The sequence below is a fragment of the Vitis riparia genome, chromosome 1, assembly GCF_004353265.1.
Source record: "Vitis riparia cultivar Riparia Gloire de Montpellier isolate 1030 chromosome 1, EGFV_Vit.rip_1.0, whole genome shotgun sequence".
Classification (NCBI taxonomy): domain Eukaryota; kingdom Viridiplantae; phylum Streptophyta; class Magnoliopsida; order Vitales; family Vitaceae; genus Vitis; species Vitis riparia.
The window spans coordinates 8,564,489-8,586,638 of record NC_048431.1 but is presented as its reverse complement, the minus strand read 5'-3'; the positions used below and the strand labels follow the sequence as shown (position 1 = coordinate 8,586,638).

The following is a 22,150-nucleotide window of genomic DNA, read 5'->3' as shown; positions in this document are numbered from 1 at the left end:
TTAGATTTTGAAAGATCAAGAAATGGCTAAATGAGGAAATAAGTGAGTCAAGACTCATTGAACGTAAGGAAAGGTAAAAAAAGGATATCATGAGGTTTGAGGATGATAAATGACCATTATGGAGTAAGAAAGAAGGCAAGAAAGCATGGGAAATGAGGCATGAAGAAAGATTCAGCTGCATGGAAATTTAGAACTCAAAAATCTGATGGCATTATATACTCTGACTTTGAGGAAAAATTTGGAGCATTTTATGGAGTCCATTATATACATATTATATATCGTTTCGAAGCTCAGGAAGTCAAAAGTCCAACGCTTTAAACGGTTTGCAAATCGAAGCTGAAATGAAGAAGTTATGGCCATTTGAAGACAACTACACCAAGTTGGAGGGTCATTTCGAAATGATTTCGAAATTCAACTTATGATTTCAAAATTCAACTTATGAATTCGAAATCCACTTCGAAATGACACCAATTTCGAATTCACCCACTGCCACTTTGATGTTCCGCCTCTTCTACCTCGGGAATTGCATCTAAAGCACTCCATCCGCCCTAGGTGGACCCTACACGACTAGAAATCACCATTTTATTATTTTTTAATCATTTTTAGGAAATTATTTTGTAATAAGTGGCCAATGAGAGTGTGCCACATGTTAGGTAATTGAGGATATTATATAAACTCTCTCAATTCTAAGTTTTAGGGATCTTAGATTTTTTTCTAGAGAGTTTGACATTAAAGGTGGAAGAAGATAAGAACTTTGGTTTGTTTTCTTTTTCTTCGTTATTGAATATATTGTTTTTAGTTTTTTTTGATTCAAATTATGGATTTTTACCCTATTATGGATTGTGAATGTGACATCACCCCCATGAAAGGCTAAGAGCCAACTTGGGGCTTGAAGCATGAAAACCTAAGGGCTAGGAAACCTATAGGGACAATGGGTAAATTATTATAATAATGAGATTAATTATTGGTTGGGTGACAATTTATCATTTTTTTTTATCCTATCCTTATGAGTTCGTTTAGGGAATGATACGATAGGTTATTAATTGATACTAGTGATTCTTGGAATTCTTGATCATTAGTTATCCTTGTCTTACCTACCGTTATTTGCCCCTAAACAAAGCTATAAGGAGTATGAAGAGTTAAAAAGTCAAATCTTAAATTGATAATCAATCTCATTCATTTGATGGTTTTAGGAATCTGTTTTAAAAAACAAAAATTAGGTTTCGGATGCAATTTTGAGTTATAGAACTCAACTTGATCGCGAGTAGCCAAGGATCCCAAAAACCCTAAGATCGTATTACTTAAAATACCCTTGTTTTCTCTAATTTCTATACCCTAGGTTGGATTGTGGAAAACCCCAAACTTGAATCAATTGAATTTAAAATCAATATTCATTTTCTCTTATTAATTTAATTTCTTTTACTTAGTTTCACATTATTCACATATTGTTTTTCACTTAAGGATTTAAACAAAAACAATTCATTTATTTAAGTATTGACAATTTTCATAAGTCAGTCCTTGAGAACGATACCCGGAATACTACAAAAGCCGTAGTGACTCTTTCTCTAGTTTTTCTTTACCAGAGTTACTACGTAAAAAGGCTAAGTATTTTGGTACAATAGAAAATTTTCGGTCAATTCTCCTAACTTTTTTTGCTTTCTATGACTATTATGTGATATTTGGTTGGTTGATTTGTTATATTATGTTAGAATGTGAAACTAAATTTGAATCTCTTTGTTTTTTGTTTGTTTGGTTTTTTTTTTTTTTCTTATATTATGTTTTTTTTATTTAATGACTTATATTGATATATAAGTTTTTAACTAGCTTAGAATAATTGATTGTAATATATTGAAATTGTTTTAATTGTTTAATTGCATATACAGGTCTAAAATGAGTTTGTTTGGGTTTATAACAGGTTTGGGAAATTTGAATTTATAAAAAATAATGTCAAAATATAATAAATTTTAGTCACGGCCAGTAAAAAATTGTGACCATAAGTGTACTTTTAGTCACGATCAAAATGAACTATCACCAAAATTTGGGGATAGGCAGCGATCATATGATTAATTTCAGTCACCGTCATTAATAGTCGTGACCATAAGTGGACATTTTGTCATAATAGACATAATGATTAGTCACTGTCACTTAATTACCGTGACCATATACCTATATTTAGTCACAATTAATGAATTGACCGTGACCATACGATTAGTTTAGTCACGGTTAGGGCATTGATCGTGACCATAAGTTTACATTTAGTCACGGTAACTTACTTGACCATGACCATAAGCTTACATATAGTCATGGTCGATAACTTTACTCGTGACTATAAGTGTACATTTAATAACGTTCATTATTTGACCATGACTATAGGTTAAACATATAGTCACGATTTATTACCCAATCGTGACTAAATCAACTTAATAAATAGCAAAGTATTCTGAACTTTTTGGTCACAGTTTTTGTATGGTCATCACATAAAAAAGAAATCATATGGTCACGATCACTTAGGAAATTGTGACCAATACCTTTAGCTACGCCTCATACTATGATGTTCGATCACGGTTTCATAAGACCACGACAATAAGTTTTGGTCATGGATATATAAGATTTGGTGACGGTTGGAGACCATCACCAAAAATCCTATTTCTTATAATAATCACCACTCAATTATAACAACAACCTAACGAGAACGAACAATAATAATTCAAAAACATTCAACCAAAAAAGGACCACCAAATATAACTTGAAAAAACCCTCCAAATTGAAGTAAAAAATCATGGAAAAAAATTCTTCCACTTCAACAAAATGGGGTACAATAATTAAGTCCTCACATGTTTCTTCACCTTGAAAACTAATATAAATATCTTAATGCTTGAGGTGGAAATCCATTGCTCAAAAAACAATGAACAAAAAGAAATCAAGGAGAAAACATTCCACATAAATTCCCAAAAAAATGTTGATAAAGAAACTTGTAACTTCATCCTTGAACCCTAAAACAATGTCTAGAAAACAACCCTGATTTTCTTTTCTTTTCTCAATTACCCTTTGTCACCTCATATATATATATATATATATATTTGGGCTTAGGGAATACCCAGAATAAAATAGTCTAATACATGGGCTCATGGGTTAGGCAAACTTAGCCCAACAATAGGTGGTGAACATTTAGACGTGTGTTTGTTTTATGGATATGGATGATGACCAGTTTAGATTCCTGAGGGAAACTACTCATTGAAACCACAAGATTTATGGGAATAAACATATAGTGATCTACGATTAGCTTAGTGAAAAAGAGGCTCACATATCGATCATGAAAGCAACCTCCTTTGGATTCTCCATGGGGTATGCATTCTATTGTGCTTTCAAACTCTACTACTAATTTGAATACTATAGGTTTCCCCTTTTTTTCAAGCTCTATAACTGTTGATACGATTACTGCAAGTGTTATTTGATAGGAAAGGATAGAGCCATTTTTGGGTGGGAATCAGACTTTTCGCTAGATTCCCACAAAGTTGTGATCCAAATTCCATTGTTTTAAAATTATTTTTTTTTTATTAATTTTTATTTTTTTTATCAAAGTTGTGATCTAAACATTTTAATTTTTTTTTTTTTATCAATTTACTATTTTTTTACATATTTTTTAAAATTATTTTAAAAATATTTTTCTTTAATCTCTCTATATTTTTATTTTGTGTTTAAAAATTAGTGAAAACAATTTTTATTTCTTCTTCAAAAACTATCTTTTATTTCATTTTGTTTTTAAAAATTAAAAATATAAAATAATATAATTTTTAAAAAATAATTTTCTTATTTTAAAGACAAAGAATTATTTCTTAATCAAACCTCCAGAAGGCTCCAACCCATTTTTTTTAGCTAAATGACGTTCAGCCTACGGATTATTTTCCTGCCGAGTTTTCAACAAGAAGAACCCCGGCCTTCTATTTTCTCACGAGTTGTGGGCTTTGGGCCTTGATCCACGAGACATTCGCAACCTGAATGCGATCAAGAGCTGGTCCTGACTCCTAACCATTCTCTTCTCTCACAACTCATGAGTCAGATACTCAGATCCCTCTGACTGTCTCTCTCCGTTTCAGCAATCTCAGATCATCGCCATAATCGTGAACCGGGTTGGTTCTCTCAGCTATCAATCCAAAATTTGGAATTGTACTTAAAGTCATGGTAAGAAACATACTCCTGCTAGGTCTTTCTCTCATTTCTTGTTTCATAATCACAGCCGTTAGCTTCTTCAAATTCCCCCACAGACCAGACTAGAATACTTCTATTTTTGTGTGTTTCTCCATAACCCAAATTAGCCCGTTTCCATGCATTCCTAAATGTATATATATTCATTTTATAGATCCATCTCAACATTTCACTTAAACACGTTTCATTTAGAAATCTATCTAAAATTTGGGATATCAAACATCCTCTTCCTAACCAAATTGCATATATAAATTATCTAATCCTTAATGAAAACCAGAGTTATTCGCGCACCCAGTTCAATGAAACTAATAAGATTGGTGAGTGTTGACAACATAGCTAAATTTATAGGGTTTCTGGTTATAGTGTTGAAGTCTGAGAATAGGATATGTTGACAGCATAGCCAAATTAATTAGAATTTCATGCATTTTTATTCTTTGTGTTTTATTTGTCGTTGCTGCCTCAGTTCATACTTTTTAATTTATGAATGAACCACCTATGATGCTTGATGAGGATTCCTGCCAATATCTTTTGAGGATTTGATCTTACTCTGTTAACCTTAATACCTGTGTTTTCGTAAGAAATACATCACTGTAGGGATAAATGTAATGTCTTATGCCTCTACGCTTGTTTCAGATTCACTTTGTGCTTCTCATTAGTCGACAAGGAAAAGTGAGGTTGACAAAATGGTATTCACCTTATTCTCAGAAGGAAAGAACTAAGGTTTGTTTTTCTATTTTTATTTTCTGCAAAATCTAATAGATGATTTCACCTTAGTTGGGCAACTTATTTATATGACTTGTTCAACTTGTGAGAATGAGAATATGAAGCAATTATTACTTTTTGTAGCCTTTTCACTTTGGTCTGCTAGTTTTTCCATATAATTATTGTGGATGTTTGTAAGTTTCAAGTGTTGTAAAATATTTTTTTATACATTCAGGGTAGTGAATATGTATTTACTATTTAGCACAAGTACAATACAAAACAAGAATTTTCCTTCAGAGTGTTATAATTGTTTTTTTGGCACAACCAGGGCAGTTTATATATGCTTTACTATTTAATCACACAATTATCAATGACTTTCTTCTCCTTTCCATTCTACGTTTTCCTTTGCTGTCTAGGGTATAGTGAGTTGTTATTGTGCAGTTGGAACATGATGCTTATTGTTTTTTGAAATTTGCTTAAAATGCAGTTAGCTGATAATTCCAAGGACTAAGGTCTTGTACATGAACATGTTCAAATGTATATAAATAGATGAAGGCAATATTATTTATTAGCGGATCTAAGATAGGCTTATCGTGTGCGTGTGAGTGGTAGGGGTGTTGGGGGAGGGGGGGTTGGTATTCCAAGGGGTGGAAGGTGTTAGCCTTCAAGTTAAGAAGTTTCTGGGTTTCTCCTTTTCAAAGGTTTAAGCAGGTGGCTAAAGATGCCTGCTCTCATATTTTAGGAATGGGGCTTGTGCCCAAGAAGCGTGGGTGAGAGCTGTTGGGGTGGCTCTCCACTTATGGGGAAAGGATTCTTTTGAAAAGGTTGGGGGACCCTTGTGGGGGATCTCTAGCTATGGAAAAAGACACAACCCTTCATGGTACTCTGCAGTGGGCTAGAATCCTGGTTAAATCTAATGGGAGAAAGGTTTTGGCTACCATTCACATGGAGGCGGGGCTTTTGAGCTTTTCCATTCATCTGTGTTGGAAAAATCTATCATGGGTGATTTTGGTCGATCCTAAGAGGAATTGCACAGGACAGGAAGTCAGCGAGGATGTTGTGGGGTCTCCACACTCTAGAAGGAGCCTAGTTTTGAATGGAGAGTCCCTTGAAACGGACAGGGGTTATCTGTTGGATTTGGGGCAAAGTCTCCCAATGACAAGGCCTCATACTGGTGATGGCCAATGGCTTAGTTCCATGGAGGAGGCATGTTAAGGGGTCTTTAGAAGAATGCAAGGGCGATGGCTATGGGCCATTGCATATGATCTCTAGTGAGGGTTTGGCTATAGATTTCCTGGATAATCATCCAGAAATGCAAAGTGTTCAACCCTAGAATTGTGTAGTGGGGAGGTGGCTTCAGGAAATGGTTGTCCCTATCAGGATTCAGTGGGAGCTGCAGGCCTCTTGGATCTGTCTTTCAGGAAATTTGTCTCCTTTAGCAAGTTTTTGGGATTGCTGTGGATGGTTTTGAGAAGGAAATTGCAACCTCAATGAGTAAGTTGGATGTCAAAAAACAGTTTTTGTTACCGTTTTTTATTAACTCTTCTGAAAAATTCTTTGAATGTTTTTAATATTTTTTTAATATTAAATCTTTTTCTTTTTCTTTTTCTTTGTATTTGGGTTTTTTAATTTGATATATTGTGTTCATTCATGATTAAAGCCTAAACTTTCACAATTTGGTGAACAATAACAAGGTTATCACTAACTATTTCTAAAGTTCATCCATGGTTATTATAATGCTTGCCTCCCTTAAGAAAAAATCCTGGCTCTGCCACTGATAGTATTGTTTGATAACTAATCTAGCATGAAGATTTACTAAGAGTGATGTGCATTTCCAAAATCTTGAAATGATACTGTTAACACCTTGTAAAGGTAATTCGAGAGCTCAGTGGCGTAATTCTGACCCGAGGTCCTAAGCTTTGCAACTTTGTGGAGTGGAGGGGATATAAAGTTGTCTACAAAAGGTGTGGAAAGATATTTCATTGCACATTTCAAACTTCTTGACTGCTTTCCTTTTTCTCTCTTTTTTCTTTTTTCACTATGATCACATTTCCACTGTAAACAAAGTGATCATCTTTGGGAAAAGAACATACATCCTTGAAAATGCATAGCTGGTTTACTTCATGTGGATGCAGATATGCGAGCCTGTATTTCTGCATGTGCATTGACCAGGATGACAATGAATTGGAGGTCCTTGAAATAATCCACCATTTTGTTGAGATACTGGACCGCTATTTTGGCAGTGTGAGCCTGCTAGTCCTTTAGTTAGTTAAGATTATACATCAGATTTGCATAACATCTTAAACCGATTTTTTATGGTACTCTTCTCAACTTTCCTATTAGGTCTGTGAGCTGGATTTGATTTTTAATTTCCACAAGGTATGTCTCTTGAATCCACTTTATCTTTATAATTTTCTGATTCAATACTGATGTGGAGCTTCATGTTTAATAGCAGAAAGTTTATGATGTTACCTACATTCATTAAAGAAATGGACCAAATATCCCTAAATGAAGTTGAATGGAGGAAATGGATTTATAGATCATAGCCACATGTCGATCTATATAGGTTTAGTAATATTTTGTGGAGTTGTGCATTTTCATGTTTGTTTCTTTACAAGTGCACATTAATCTTTATCTAATAAATAAATTATGAATTTAGATAGTGCATTTCTTTGATTCTTTCATCATTACCAAAAATGTTAAAGCTTGTAAAAAAATTCAAAATATTTTCCTGAATTCTCAAATCCTTGAAGCTGAAAATTGTGTTCTGTTACTTTGTCTTGAGATGAGGGATGCAGAAATGGGGCATTTTAAAAGGAGATATTCTTTTGGAGTTTTGGTCCTGGAGGGACAACATGGAATTAAATTTTGGGGTTCTGATTCTGGAGAGGCAACATGGTGTAGGAATCAGCTCTAGGTTTTTTTGGTGTCCTGCTTGAAAATGTGGCTTTGGGATAGCATTTGTGGTTATCCGTAGTGTACAGTTGGGTTTTCCCGAATTTCTTTTCTCAGGTGACCAAAAAGCAGCTGTAAATTCGTTGTTCTCTAGCTTTAGTATTTTACGCTCTGTTCTTCCATTTCCATTTCCCTGATGGAGAAGATTTAGCTTTGGAGTTTTCTGTTTCTTGTTCTCCAAAATCAAATTGCAGTGTTGTTTCTCCTTTTTGCTAACTGCAGGGGTGGGTTCCTTTTTCTGTTTCCTTTTTGCCAATGTGCTTTGGATATATATCTATATATCTATATATATATATATATATATTTTATCAGATCATGCTTTGGATATTCTCCATCCCTATCAACCAAAGTCTATTTGCTGTTTCCTGAATGTCTCTGGTGTCATTTTTTTTCTTATCAAAAAAGGGTTCCGTATTTGCTCTTTAATTTATAGGCTTCTTCAAGGTTGGATATTTCTGGGTTTGTTTTGATCTCCTCCTTTTTTTTGTGTCAAAAGCAGGTTGGGTTTTTTTCCTTGCTTTTTGATTAAGTTTGGAGTAAGAAGTGCTCTGTTCTTTTTTTATTTATTTTTCCCTCCCTACAAGGCAAACAAGACAATTTTGTTGTTTTTTTCAGTTCCCTCGCATCAAAACACTGCATTTATAATTCCTCGCATTTGTTCTAACCTAAGTTAAGACAGTGTGTTGGGCTTTCTAAGTTTTCTTCACCCAGAATGCAGGCTTTTTTACCTTGGTCTCCAATTGGGTTGGATCTTGTCCTTGTTAAATGAGAAATTAGTCCTTTGTTGGTCTCCAAGGTGAAAACAGAGTTGGGTTCTCTCCATTTGGTTGTCTCCAACACCAAAATGCAGATATGGGCTTTTAGCATTTCCATGTGTCTGGCATCATAACACAGTGATGGACTTTCTGTTTTTACTGTGTTTTACCTTTCTTTCTTTCTTTCTTTCCTTCTTTATTTTATTTATTTATTTAGGTCATTTATCCCTTTAAGGTCAATGCACTGCATTTTTTATTATTATTATTATCATTGTTATTGTTTTGCTCTCTTGAGCTCTTTAGAAAGCGTTCTTCACAACAAATAGAACACTTCTAGGACTCCAAGCACCAGCATGAAGTGAACAAGAAGGTGCAATACTATTGATCTGTCAAATAAGACCTCTGCTGTTCTTAAAAAATTGAGGAACAATAGCTCCTGCCAGTCTCTTGATAAGAAATATCAACATTTGCATCCCTATTAACTCAAAGATAGAGAAGCAGTCATATAACAAGCAAACCCCACTCAGAAAAAGAAGAAAAAAAAAAGAAGCTGAAAGAGAAAACAAAGCGATTAGAGATACTTTTGGAACAAAATCTTCCTATGCATACAAGTGGATCGGAATGTGACTTCTAGCTCCACCATCTCTGCTCTGCTCCAGAAATAACTAAAAGAAGTATTAAAGATGATAGAGAAGTCTCAGAATTCAGAAGTATAATTGCATTATAGTCCAAAGAGGATAATGGCTCATATCTTTACAGAATTTTAAATGACTGTTCAGTTATGATTTGCTCATACCATGGAAATCGGAATCATTTGTTGGAGGGAGCAAATTTCAATCTTTGGGGAGGGTATTGTCATTTCCAATAATAGAACATGACTATCAGTACGTTATACCATTATTACCGTTATTAACATTATTATTGTTTATTAACACCATCCTTATTGTTATTATTATTATTATTATCAGGCATAAAATTTTTCTAACAGAAGACTTGGCAGGCTTATTATGTATTGGATGAGCTTTTGATTGCTGGTGAACTTCAAGAGTCGAGCAAGAAGACAGTTGCACGGCTGATAGCTGCACAGGTATGGTTCTTCCCATTTGCGATGTACTTACATAACAACAAAAAATTTGGTGCTGAATGGGCTTGAGTTTTTGTTGCAGGATTCGTTGGTGGAGACTGCTAAAGAGGAGACCAGTTCAATAAGCAATATAATTGCTCAAGCCACCAAATAAGATCTATATTTAAATGAGTTGGTTTATACACTCCCTTGGTTGGCAATGTTCAATATGATACAATCTCTTATTTTGTTTCTTTAAATCTGTATTTGATAACTGATGAGTGCAATATTTTCTAGCAGGGAATTGGTATTATATTTTAATATACTCCTTTCTGTATTTCTTAATAAGCAAAGGCGATTGAACTCCAGCAGTGTTCTTATACATTTTTAGCTAGTGACCATGACTGAAGGAGGGGTTTCTGTTTGCCACAGACTAGGGAGATGACCATTGGCGAATGAAGAATTTTCATCTTTAATGTTTGCCTTGCATATTTTAGCTCCACAATTGCGTTTGACATGGGTCCTTTTTTAGTTTTTACTATAATGTCACATTTTCAATCTTTTATTAATTATTCCTACATCTTTTGAAATTAATCTTCCATTTTCTAATCATCAGTTATATTTATGTTAGAAATTTTTAAAATTTTAAGAAAATCTTAAAACAAAAATGTAAGATTTATTTCCATAAAAACATAGGTTTAATTTAGGTTCTATCAGGATCAATTTTTGAGAATTTAAAAGTTTCTTTTCTTTTTTCTTTTTTTTAACAACTCAACAAGAGTTTTTATGTTTGTGGCTAATTTTGTTTCAAAGTTTTATTTGGATTTTTACAATAAACTTTTCCATATTTAATAAAAATTTAGAATATCTCTTTAAAAATCATAAATTTGGCTTCAATTTTAGCTTTCAACTAAAGTCGAAAAATGAAATTATTTAAATTATTTTCAACCTTTTATTAATTATTCCTAAATCCTTCCATATTAATCTTCCATTTTTTTAAAAAAAAATATTTAAAAAATTAGTAGTTATATTTCTGTTTTTAAGACAATCAATTAAAACAGAAATGTAAGATTTATTTCCATAAAGACATGCTTAATTTAGTATCTATTTGGATCAATTTTTGACAATTTAATATTTTTTCTTTAAAAACTCAATAAGAGCTTTTATGCTTGTGGCTAAGTTTCTTCAAGGAATAAAAATTGTTTCAATAAAATTTTTCATATTTGATAAAATTTTTAGAATATTTATCTAAAAACCATAATTTTGGCTTCAATTTAGCTTTTTAACTATTCAAAAAATGAAACCTTAATTTATTTAAGAAAATAATTTTTATTTAATGAATTTGTATAATATAGAAAACTAATAATATTAGCCCCACAATATGAACTCCCATGGTGAAGAATTAAGTTATAATGTTATATTATAATTCCCACTTATTCTTAGACTCATCTACAATACGTGACAATGTTTAAGGCCAATAGGCATAAACCGAAGGGGTACGAGTTGAAAAGTCATCTTCCATGTTTTTCAGGTTCGGGTCACGATCTAAAAAGAAATCTTCCATTTAAAAAGACAAAATATCTTCCATCTAAAAATGTCAAAACATATTGCAATAAAAGCATGAAGTGATGATACCCAAAAATAATCAACATTTTTGTTTTTGCAGAAGATAAAACAAGAGGAGAAGCCAACAAACAAACTCCACTGCACTAGCACCACTGAAGCTGCCGGATTGAGAAGGAGACCTCATCCTACATCACAGAGAAGGCATAAACTTGGAAAAGGCCCAGACTGAAAACGAGACCTCATCCTACGACACACAGAAGCCATAAACTTCGATAAGGCCCATGGTATTGTAAATTAATTGTGCATGCGAATATGCGTAGAAATGGATTACATACCACTAACAGGAACGCGCAAAGGACAGGATTCCTAATATTAAGTTCCTTTTGGTTGGACGTGGTAAGTGCAAGCTCCCTTTTTGATGCAGGGAATCAATATATTTGCTGAGTCAATTCCTGTGAATATTTTCCGGGTCTTAGAATTTCCATTGTATGTGTTGGAGAGGCTATTAGTTATGTAACAAGAAGACAAACCTGCAAGGTAGGCACCGTGAACATAACCATTGTAGTGTTGGCTGGTGTGTTCGCCCGTGAAGTAAACCCTTCCAACAGGTGCCTACATTTTATTTAAACAACAAAAAAATGACAAGACATAAGACAGAGGAGAAACTTGAGGAAACATTGACTTTTGTCAATGAATTAAATTAGTGTTTTGATAAGCAATTGCAGGGAAATGAGATTACCCTAATCTGATCAAACTCAAATCGGCTAACCCCAATTGGCCAATTGGAGAAAGTGCCTTTGTAGAACCTGTTAGACCACCATCTAGGCACTAATATATCCGTAGCTTCCGGAATGTTCTTTCCGAACATGGCTCTTAGGACACCCATGACCTCGGCCTTGGTATCAGAATCAGGTTGCTGCTCTATCCTCTTTGATTCATCATCAGTAACTGTCACTAGAAGAACATTTGCACCGGGGTACTCCCTCTCCAATTGCTACAAATTAACCATAAACAATTGCATCATGAAACTTTCAATAACAACTAACAGTGACTATAAATATATAAAAGAAGCATTTAATCACACAGAATATTACCTGCCAGATTGTGTAGTAACCACGCTTTTCATGGGCATACAAAAAGAACTCAGTGCCATTGCCAGCGGGCCAGAATTTGTAAGGAAACTTGAGGAATATCTTGGTATAGACAGCCATATCAAACTGGTAGATAGCAAGGATCTTCCATGGCTGTGTGATGATAAGTGCAGGGTCAGTTTTAATAGGTTTCCTAGCTAAGAAAAATGAAAGAATATGAATGGGGTGAGCAAGCAGACCGGCAAATCAGGCTTGAAGTCGATGAGAGTAGACTGAAGTACACCAATGCTGGGTGAGAGCATTACATATTCAGCTCTGTAAACCGACCCATCCTCCGTCTTAATGATTACACCACTCGGTGAGTAAGTTATCTGAACCACTGCCTGCACAACACAATCAGCTTGTGAAGGCGAGGTCTAAAAGACGGAAAACCAAAGCGAAACATATTGGAAATGGTAGGAAAAAATGTCGACCTTGTTGAGTAGGAGGCGAGGATCAGTGATTTGTCCATCTTTATTGGTGGTGAGGAATTGTTTGGCCACGTAATGAACAACACTCTCGTAACCCCTAGAATCTCCAACAAAGTAGAGATCCTCTCCGAAGTTGGCAAATGTGGGCAACGGGGCCGTGTTCTGCAAGCTAGTTACTCGTGGTGGCTCTGCAAACTCGTAATCGTAGTTGTAGTAGTCAATGGCCATCTCAAGGGGTGTGGAAGGAACACTGCTCAATGCCCATACAATTCCAATTCAAACCAAATCAGTTGCTTTCATTGGTCAGTGGATCCTCACATTCTTGAAATGAAATTTGAGAGTTACTATATACATCACACTTCACATTGGATTGATAGTGTGATTCTCATCTCACCCTCTCACCTTCTATACCCATAGCATTTGGAAATATATTCAAAGAACGGTTATAAAAAATGGATTTTAAAAATCCCTTCTTAAATGGTTCTCAACTATTTTGAAGAACGCCTTTGTTTCCAAGAACTTGTACAAACAATATCCCGTGATCCCTCTAATAAAATAAGATGAGATAAGTGTGGTTCGAAATCAAAACAATCTATTTTCAAAAACAAAATTTTATATAAACAATTTTTAAAACGTAGCCTTAGCTACCAAGTACTTGTCATCACAACTCACAAGCATCATCCCCTAATCTCTCTAATAAAATAAGAAAAGTGTGGTTTGAAATCAAAACAATCTATTTTCAAAAACAAAATTTTATATAAACAATTTTTAAAACGTAGCCTTAGTTACCAAGTAGTTGTCATCACAACTCACAAGCATCATCCCCTGGTCTCTCTAATAAAATAAGATGAAATAAGTGTGGTTTGTAAACATCTCTTTGAAACTTTTTTACAAACTACTCTTTCTAATGTCATGATATTTTATTTATATTCAAACATGTTGAAGTAGGCATTTTAAAAGTAGGATTTTTGGATAATGAGTAAAGCACGATTACAAGTTATGATTTCAATTCAAATTCAGAAATTAATTACATTTACATGTTACAAAGTTTCAATTCAAAGTCAAAAATCCCTCATAAGCCATGTTCAGAGGTTAAGGCCATGTTTAATAACTTTTTTTACAACAATATTCTATTTTTTCAAAAAATAGAAAAATACGAAAAAATAAAATTAGTTTTTTATTTTTAAAAATATAAAATATAATTTTTTCAAATAATTTTTTGTGGTTGTTTTCTTAAAATAATTTTCAAAAATAATTATATAAAGATGAAGAATAATTAAAAAAATCAAATCAAATATTATATATAAAAATTATTTATAAATAAAAAAATTAATTAAAAACATTTTAACTTCTAAACATATTTTTGTTTCACAAAACATTATAAAGTAAATTTAAAATATTATTCTCAAAAATTATTTTTCAAAATTATGGAGGAAAACACTTTCCAAACAAAACCTAATATTATAATTCAAATTCAAAATTCATATTTAAAGGTTATGGCTTATGTTCAAATTGAAAAACTACATTTAAAAGTTATAATGTTCATTCAAATCTAAACATCATTTAAAACATGAAAACATATTTAATAACTAAAAACTAGAAAGTGATTTCTATTTTTGTTATTTCACTTGTTTCCAAGTGACATTTTAAAAAATAGGGGACAAATATAAAAAATAATTAATATAAACACTACATATAAACTTTTTTTTCTTTCCAAAGTTAATGTAAAAAACAAATTACAAATATTTCAATTTTTTAAATAAATTTTTATTTTAAAAAATATCAAGGAATTATTTTTAAAATCTATTCTTTTTTAAGAACAATTTTAAAACACATTTCCACAAAACCTACATTTAAAAGCTATTGGTTTTGGCTTAAATTCAATAACCACACATTCTAATCAAATACGATCTATTCAATTTCATGAAAATAAAATAAAAAATAACAAAACTCTGTTTTGACATCATAAAGGCTATTTTAATGATAAGTTTCAAAGATGCCCAAATCTTATCATTGCTATTTTTGTTTTAGGCGTTGCAAAAAAAGAAGGTTTTAAAGTCGGTTCTTAAATATAATTTTATGTCATTTTTGTTAATAAAATTTTATTTAAAAACTCAATCATCAAAAATAGTTTTCTACTTCTATTTTTCACGAATATACTAAAATTTAAATCACACCTCAAAAGCATATCATCTTATTGTAGAATAAGTTGTCAAAAAACGCTTAGAAAAACTATTCCCACATTTTGTTTTTTGATATAGCGAAGAAGAGGAGCAAAGCGATAGTTTCTTAACCGATTCTTAAGGCGTTGCGCTGTTAAGACGGAGATATCCTCTTGTTTCTTTGCTGTCAGAAGGGTAGAAATATTTTCGCTGAACTCGACCACATCATCCAGCGAGTCAAACAGATGCTGGGCTACAGACTCCGCATAAAGTCCACCCCTGTAGGATGCAGCTAGCGCAAGTTAGACGAGAAAAGAGGGAAGAAGCAGACAAGGGAAGGGAACAGCCAGTTGAAAGCTAGACTTACACTTGTTTGTAGGTGTTAGAGGATACGTTATCATAGTCGGAAAAAAATGTTTTGAGTTTGATCTTGTTCACCATTTCCCAAATGGGATTCATTTCAGAACCCCCAACCCCTTCCACCCAGTTTGCTCCCATTTCCACTGACAACCCCGCAAAGTTTGTTTTGTGGATGCGTCCTCCGATTCTATCGGTGGCTTCCAGTATCAATATATTCTTTATTCCTGCATCTGATAACGTTTTTGCCGCCGATATCCCTGCATTCGCTCATTCGACATTACATTCAAGAAGATGCATGAAAGAATTAATCGATCTAGATTTTCATCGATTCAGTCATTCAACCATTAAAGATGAAATACAAGATTCAAAGGTTATATCAATATCACCTGACATGCCGGCTCCAACAACAATAACAGTAGGGACTTTTGCAGCAGCTTGGGCAATACTGAAAAAACTGAGAACAACTGCCATAACGGCAAGTAGAGAAGCCACCATACTTCTCTCCTTATTGTTCACCATCTCTTGTCTTCTCTCCCCTTCTTCTACCTCTACTTTGGGGATCCTTCAACTCCGCCTGCATTCTTATTTATGGACCGAATAATGGTTATCAAGAGAAGGGTTCATGACCATGACCTGGGCATATCCCATCATCATACATACATCCATGCTCTCTCTTGCCGCTGACACTATTGAATTAACGTAACGCTTCAGCTATAATTTTAAAATACTATCTTGCATTCCCCAACCCTGTATGGCTGTATATGAATATAAAGCAGAAAGTACATTTTTACTTGGTCAAAATTTTTAAACATTTCAAAACACGTCCTTATTTTTAATAAATACATTTTAAAGGTAAAGTCCCCATATATAAAATTCGAGTGTATAATAATAATAATAATAGGGATTAATTCTACTTTTATTTTATTTTTTTATTGTTAATTGCAAAAATTAAATTATTTTATCAAAAAGTGAAAAAAATCAACAAAAATTACTAACTTTTTAAGATACTTGTTCTTATTTATTTAAATTCTTTGGTTCACCGAACATGACGTCTAATTTATCCTAATACAATTGTTTTAAATAAATCAACATATTTCTAAATTTGGTTCACCTAACATGATATCTAATTTGTCCTAACATAATTGTTTTAAATGAATCAACATATATCTGAATTTGGTCCACCGAACATAATATATATTTTGTCATAACATAATTGTTTTAAATAAATGAACATATTTGTGAATTTTAATTAATCATAACTTGGATATATATAAAAATTAAAATTAGATTTAAGATTTACTTAGCAAAGGTTAAGGATTACACATGAAAAAGAGAGCATGTCATGTTGTTAGGTGTTATAAAGTTAAGTTTAAGAAAAAATTTAATTTAATACCACCAAACTAAGAGAAATGGGCTATCAATTGAATCGTTTTCACTCCATAATCTTCAAAGATGACTGAAAATAAGTAAATGATAGCCAATATGTAATGGAAAAATGAAAATCAATATGCTTAAAATTGATAAATATTTTGTCACAAATTATATATATATATATATATATATATATATATATATAAGTAAATTTCATTTTTTTCATCCCTCCTCACTTATGGTATCATCTTCCATAATTGAATTAATTGATTAAAAATATAAAGCCACTCACCAAATATTTATTAAAGAAAAAAAAAACATATTTAATATTCAATTTAAAAACTATAATTAAGTTTTTGTTATTTTTCATGATAAAATTATTTATGAAAAAAATATTTTTCTTTACATTTTTTTTCTTTTTTTACTGGTAGGAGGAATTAAACATACCCAAAGAAAAATCAAAATTAAATAAAAAGAAAAAAAAAAACCAAATTCTTGATTGAAGTTAGTTCCCATGTAAAAGGAAATCAAAGCAGTTTAAATTTTGATTTTTCACTATCAATTACAACCATAGCAAAGACATTTGTGCTTAAATTTTAGTTTTGCGTTACTGATTATAAGGAGCATGTGCTTTATATATTATCATAAAAATATATTTAAATCTTTGATTTTTTTTTATTACTAAATTAACTATTTTTAAAAAATAATAATTGAATTAAATAAATGAAAAAAGGAAAAAATTATATAAAGAGAGAGAGAGAGAGACATCAACGTGAAAGTCACGGGAACATTTTTAAGATACAAAATAATAATAATAAAATAAAAACAATGGAGCATGTGTTTGGTGATTTACTATTATTTCTCAATATAAAATTAGAAAATTGTTGTTTGATTAAATAAGTTTCTTAAAACTTAATTTTTGAAATTTAACTTCTTATTATTTTTTGACATTATTTGAACAAAATTATCCTTATTATATTTTTATAAAAATAATTTTTTTTAAAATTTATATATTAATACTTGAAATAGAAAATAGTATTTATATAAAAAATTAGTTATTTTTTTATAAAAAAAAAAAAAATATTGATAGATTAGATTTTCGATTTGAGAATCATTTCATCGTTTTTAATCAAATATTTTATTAAAAATGGGCTTTGTCCTTTGGGTAAATGACACGGTGAAGAACAGCAATATCCCAAAATGATTGTGTTGGCTCGACAAGTCGATAAAAGTCGATAAGATTAGAATTTGTTTTCAAAACTTTACTGCTCTGTGGAAATTATTTGACAGGGTGACAGGAGATTTGAAACTATTGCATTTTTTTATTAATTTGTTTTCAAAACGTTGGCCTTTTGCTGCAGAGGAGAGATCAGTGATAAACACTCGTGCATAATTCAAATCACGTTATCATATCAACCTTGACTTTTTTTAATTTAAAATTTAAAGTCATCTCCACACCCCCCTAATTATGTTTCCAACCCGACCTTTAGAAGTATTGAATAAAGGCTTTCTCACTCGCTTTATTCCTGCCCCTTGCTTTTAAAAGTAATTCTATTCATTAACCCTTAAATGACTCACATTTATTTTTAAAAGTATCTTTTTTGGGATGATAATAGAACGAGTTTTTCGAAAACCCACCCCTCCTTACCTCTAATGGGAAGGGTTTGAGATAAAAATAAATGAATTTTAGAATAGGTTTGGAAAGTTTTAAAAATCCAAGCGAATTTTGGACAACTTTGAGCATTTCTTTATTTTCTATACAACGATGAAAATATCGTATTTCAGAGAAGATGGATATAATATATAGATAAGATATATCGTCTGACAAAAATATCGGCGATATATCAGTAGTCACGAATATATCAGCGATATAAACAAAATATCGACCCTAAATGGGAAAAAATCGATAAAATTTCAAAGATATATTGATAAAAAATTAAATTATTATAAATAAGTTAATTTTAATTATCTTATAAGTATACTAATTAAATTTAAAACAAATATAAAATCATATATAAAATTATCAATATTTTTTAAATAAAAATATTTTGTATCAAAATGTACCAATATTTTTACATGAAAATCATAAATACATTTAAATCACATAATTAGTACATTTGCAATAATTTAGTTTTAAATTAATAATTTTATTTTATTTTGATATTCAAGTATAATAGTATATTGAGAATAAATTAACTTCGTATATTTTTAAATTTGTATAATATTGAATTTAAATTAGTACATTTTTACAATTAATTAATATTTTTTCAATAAATATAAGTAAATTAACTTAGCATTGTAATATATTTGAATCATATAATTAGTATATTTGTAATAATTTAGCTTCATAATGAGTATACACTTACAAAATTCATATTTCTTATTGATAAATTTAATATCACAAATCATATCCTCTCTCTATATATATATATATATTAATTTATTCAACAAACTAACTTTAAAATGTTTATTATACTTCTAATTTCATTTTTAAGAGTTTTTTCTTACATTTTCATAAGTTTTGATTATTTTTTATCTACCAATATTTTATGTCAAAATATTCGTCGATATATTTTCGATTTATACATAAAATCCAAGTACTAATATATCCATAATTACTGATATTTTCATCTTAGATCCTATGTCTCTCTAACCCCCATTATATATCATTTTAAATAATTTTTTTTCCCATTTTCAACTTTTTAAACATAAAAATTTTTATAAAAATAAATTATAAATATTTATAATATTTTTATTTATATATTATATTTATTTTTAATATATTAAAATTAAAAAAAAAGAAAAAGAAAATTGTTGAAAAATTTTAAATGGAGCAAGTTTGGGAATTTCCGCCCTACCCCACCCCATTTAGTTTATTATTATTATTATTATTAGAGAGCATGAGAATGAATGTAACCCCACCCCATTTAGTTTATTATTATTATTATTATTAGAGAGCATGAGAATGAATGTAAATAAATGAGATGAGTTTGGGATTGGGTTGAGATGGGGATGACCCATCCCAAGCTTGCCGCATTATCATCTCTAATTCTTACTTACTTTGTTAACCATCTACTTTATAAAATATAAATGATTTGATTTTTTATTTTATGAAAATGCTAAAATTAATTTGTTAGTATTTTAAGTTTCAAACTACATTTTTTAAAAGTATCAGACGTGCTTATGTTTTCTAAATAAAAATAAAATAAAAAATTAAGAAACATTCATTAGAATTTGAATACGAGTAGATGCACATAAAAATATATTAGTCTTTAGTTATGTGTGTATGATCTCTTGTTTAAGGATGTACTATTTTGATTTTCAAGTAAAGGCTTGTAACTCCTCTAAAATTTTCTAATTTCCTCAGTTTTTTGTAATTCATGTATTGGATTCATTATCCAGTGAAACTTTCTTGGACCAAAATTGGTTCAAAATGATAATATAAATCTTTCTCCTTCATATGATTATAATTTTTTTTTTTAATTTTCTTATTAAGCAAACGGATTCCAAATCAAATGAAATTTAATGTTTTGAACTCGTTAAAGGAGTTAATAATTTTTTAAAAAATAACATAGAGCTAAAAATTTAAACTAATTAATATTAAAATTTTTCAAAAATAATTTAGAACTAAAAAATTGAACTAATTGATATTAAAAAAATTCAAATTAAAGTTAGTTCATAATTATTAGGCCAATTTTTTTCCATGCAAGAATTTATATTTTTATAAATTTTTTTACTAACCAAAATAAATTTCAAATCAAGTGAAATCATAATCCTTTAATTTTTTTTTTTATAATAATCTTGATAATTTTTAAAAATAATTTAAAGTTTGAAATTAAGTAAATTATATTTTGAACAATATATAATTTATAGATTTATTAAAATAGCAATATCCAAATTTTATAATTTCTACTAAATATTATTATTCCTTTTAAAAAAAATGCAAATCAATGTTCATATTTATGAAAATTATCAATATATTATTCATTTGCTTTTTGTTTATTTATTATAATTCAATATTCATTTTTAATCAAATCAACATTTATGTGAAATTTTAAAATATTGTAATTTATTATTGAAGTTTTTGTTATTTATCTTTACTAAATAACATAATTTTAATATTTACTTTAGAATTTGATCATTTGAGACATTTTTATGAAAACAAAAAATAATAATAAAAGTAAAAGGAAAGAAAAAGTGAAAATGTGTGAATATGACAAAATCGATTGTTTATAAAACAGAGAAGAATAGTTTGAGTAATAAAGACAGGAATTATTAGAGAGAGAGAGAGAGAGAGAGAGAGAAACATAAAGAAAAAAATGTGAAAAGTGAGTTCTTTTGGTCAATATTTTTAAAAATGGCACAAAAATATATTTTTCCTGTTAATATCATCTCCACGGTAAATGTATCATTTTTAAAAATATTAAGAATGATAAGAAAATGTGAAAAGTGGGAATGGTAAAGACATTTAAAAAAAAAGAGGAAATGTTAAGAAAATGTAAAAAGTGAGACTTTTTGGTCATATTTTAAAAAATGTAGAAAAATGTAAAACTTTGTTTATATTTGTTTTCAAAAACAATTTTGAAAATTAATTTTTAAAAATAGTTTTTTAAAATTGTTTTATATAATTAAAATTTGTTTGAGAACTTGAAATGTTTTTAACATATTTTTTTTATGTTTTTAAATATGTTTTAAAAATAATTTTTACATTTAGTGTTTTATTTTTAATTATTTTATATATTTATATATTACTTTTTTAAAACATCTTTCAAAAAACAATTAAAAAAAATGTTTTCTTAAGATATCATATTTTCGATTTTTAAGAACAAAAAATAAAAAATAGTTTTTTTTATTATGTTAATGATTTTTATTCTAAAAAATATAAATTTGCTATGGAAAACATTTGACAAATAGGGCTTCATATTCCCCTTTAATATCCTCTTGATGGCAATAGGTTCCAATTTGAGATTTACTTGAAAATAATATTTTTTGAATTCTCTTATATGTTATATAGGAGTCAATTCATGATCTTGTCACATATAAAAATAATATGAAGAAAATAACCTATAAAAATGGTAAAGAAGACCATAGAGTTGAGACCATAGAAGCTTGATGATTTATGGAGAAATTCACTCAAAACTAGCTGTAAATGGCCATTAATTGTTAAAATAAAAATCTAAAAATTATGCTTATAACTTAATTATGGGTATACAATGTTCAAGTTTTTTAAGGTGTACCAAGGAGAAACAAAAACATGATGTTGAATATAAAAATTAAGAGTATTTTTGGTAGTGATTTTAGGAAGAGCTTTTAATAATTCTAACACTTGAAAATTTCTATCTTTCAATTATTAGAGAAGTTAAGAATGCTTCATGAAATCACTATCAAATACAATTTTATTTCTAAGGACATTGATTTTTAAAAAAAAAAATCGAGAAATCAAATTTAC

At 30.1% G+C, this 22,150-nt stretch overlaps 2 protein-coding genes across 3 annotated transcripts; one reads left to right on the top strand and one right to left on the bottom strand.

Moving 5' to 3' along the window:
• The first annotated feature begins 3,977 nt into the window (after positions 1-3,977).
• Positions 3,978-10,049, top strand: LOC117925393 (AP-1 complex subunit sigma-2-like). Its single transcript, XM_034844395.1, has 7 exons — positions 3,978-4,182; positions 4,840-4,926; positions 6,781-6,872; positions 7,044-7,152; positions 7,252-7,287; positions 9,619-9,705; positions 9,785-10,049. The coding sequence occupies exons 1-7, from the start codon at positions 4,180-4,182 to the stop codon at positions 9,854-9,856; spliced, it is 486 nt and encodes a 161-aa protein (XP_034700286.1). The 5' UTR covers positions 3,978-4,179; the 3' UTR covers positions 9,857-10,049.
• Positions 10,050-11,227: 1,178 nt separating this feature from the next.
• LOC117925498 (polyamine oxidase 1-like) lies at positions 11,228-15,957 on the bottom strand. Of its 2 annotated transcripts, none has more exons than XM_034844527.1 (10): positions 15,717-15,957; positions 15,338-15,587; positions 15,103-15,249; positions 12,812-13,058; positions 12,578-12,721; positions 12,342-12,491; positions 11,987-12,241; positions 11,778-11,859; positions 11,583-11,699; positions 11,228-11,432 (listed from the first exon to the last, which is right to left on the bottom strand). In XM_034844527.1, the coding sequence occupies exons 1-9, from the start codon at positions 15,847-15,849 to the stop codon at positions 11,620-11,622; spliced, it is 1,488 nt and encodes a 495-aa protein (XP_034700418.1). In that variant the 5' UTR covers positions 15,850-15,957; the 3' UTR covers positions 11,228-11,432; positions 11,583-11,619. The 2 variants fall into 2 exon arrangements, with proteins under 2 accessions (XP_034700418.1, XP_034700410.1); XM_034844519.1 differs by having other exon boundaries at positions 11,228-11,491; positions 15,717-15,956.
• Between the last annotated feature and the right edge of the window lie 6,193 nt (positions 15,958-22,150).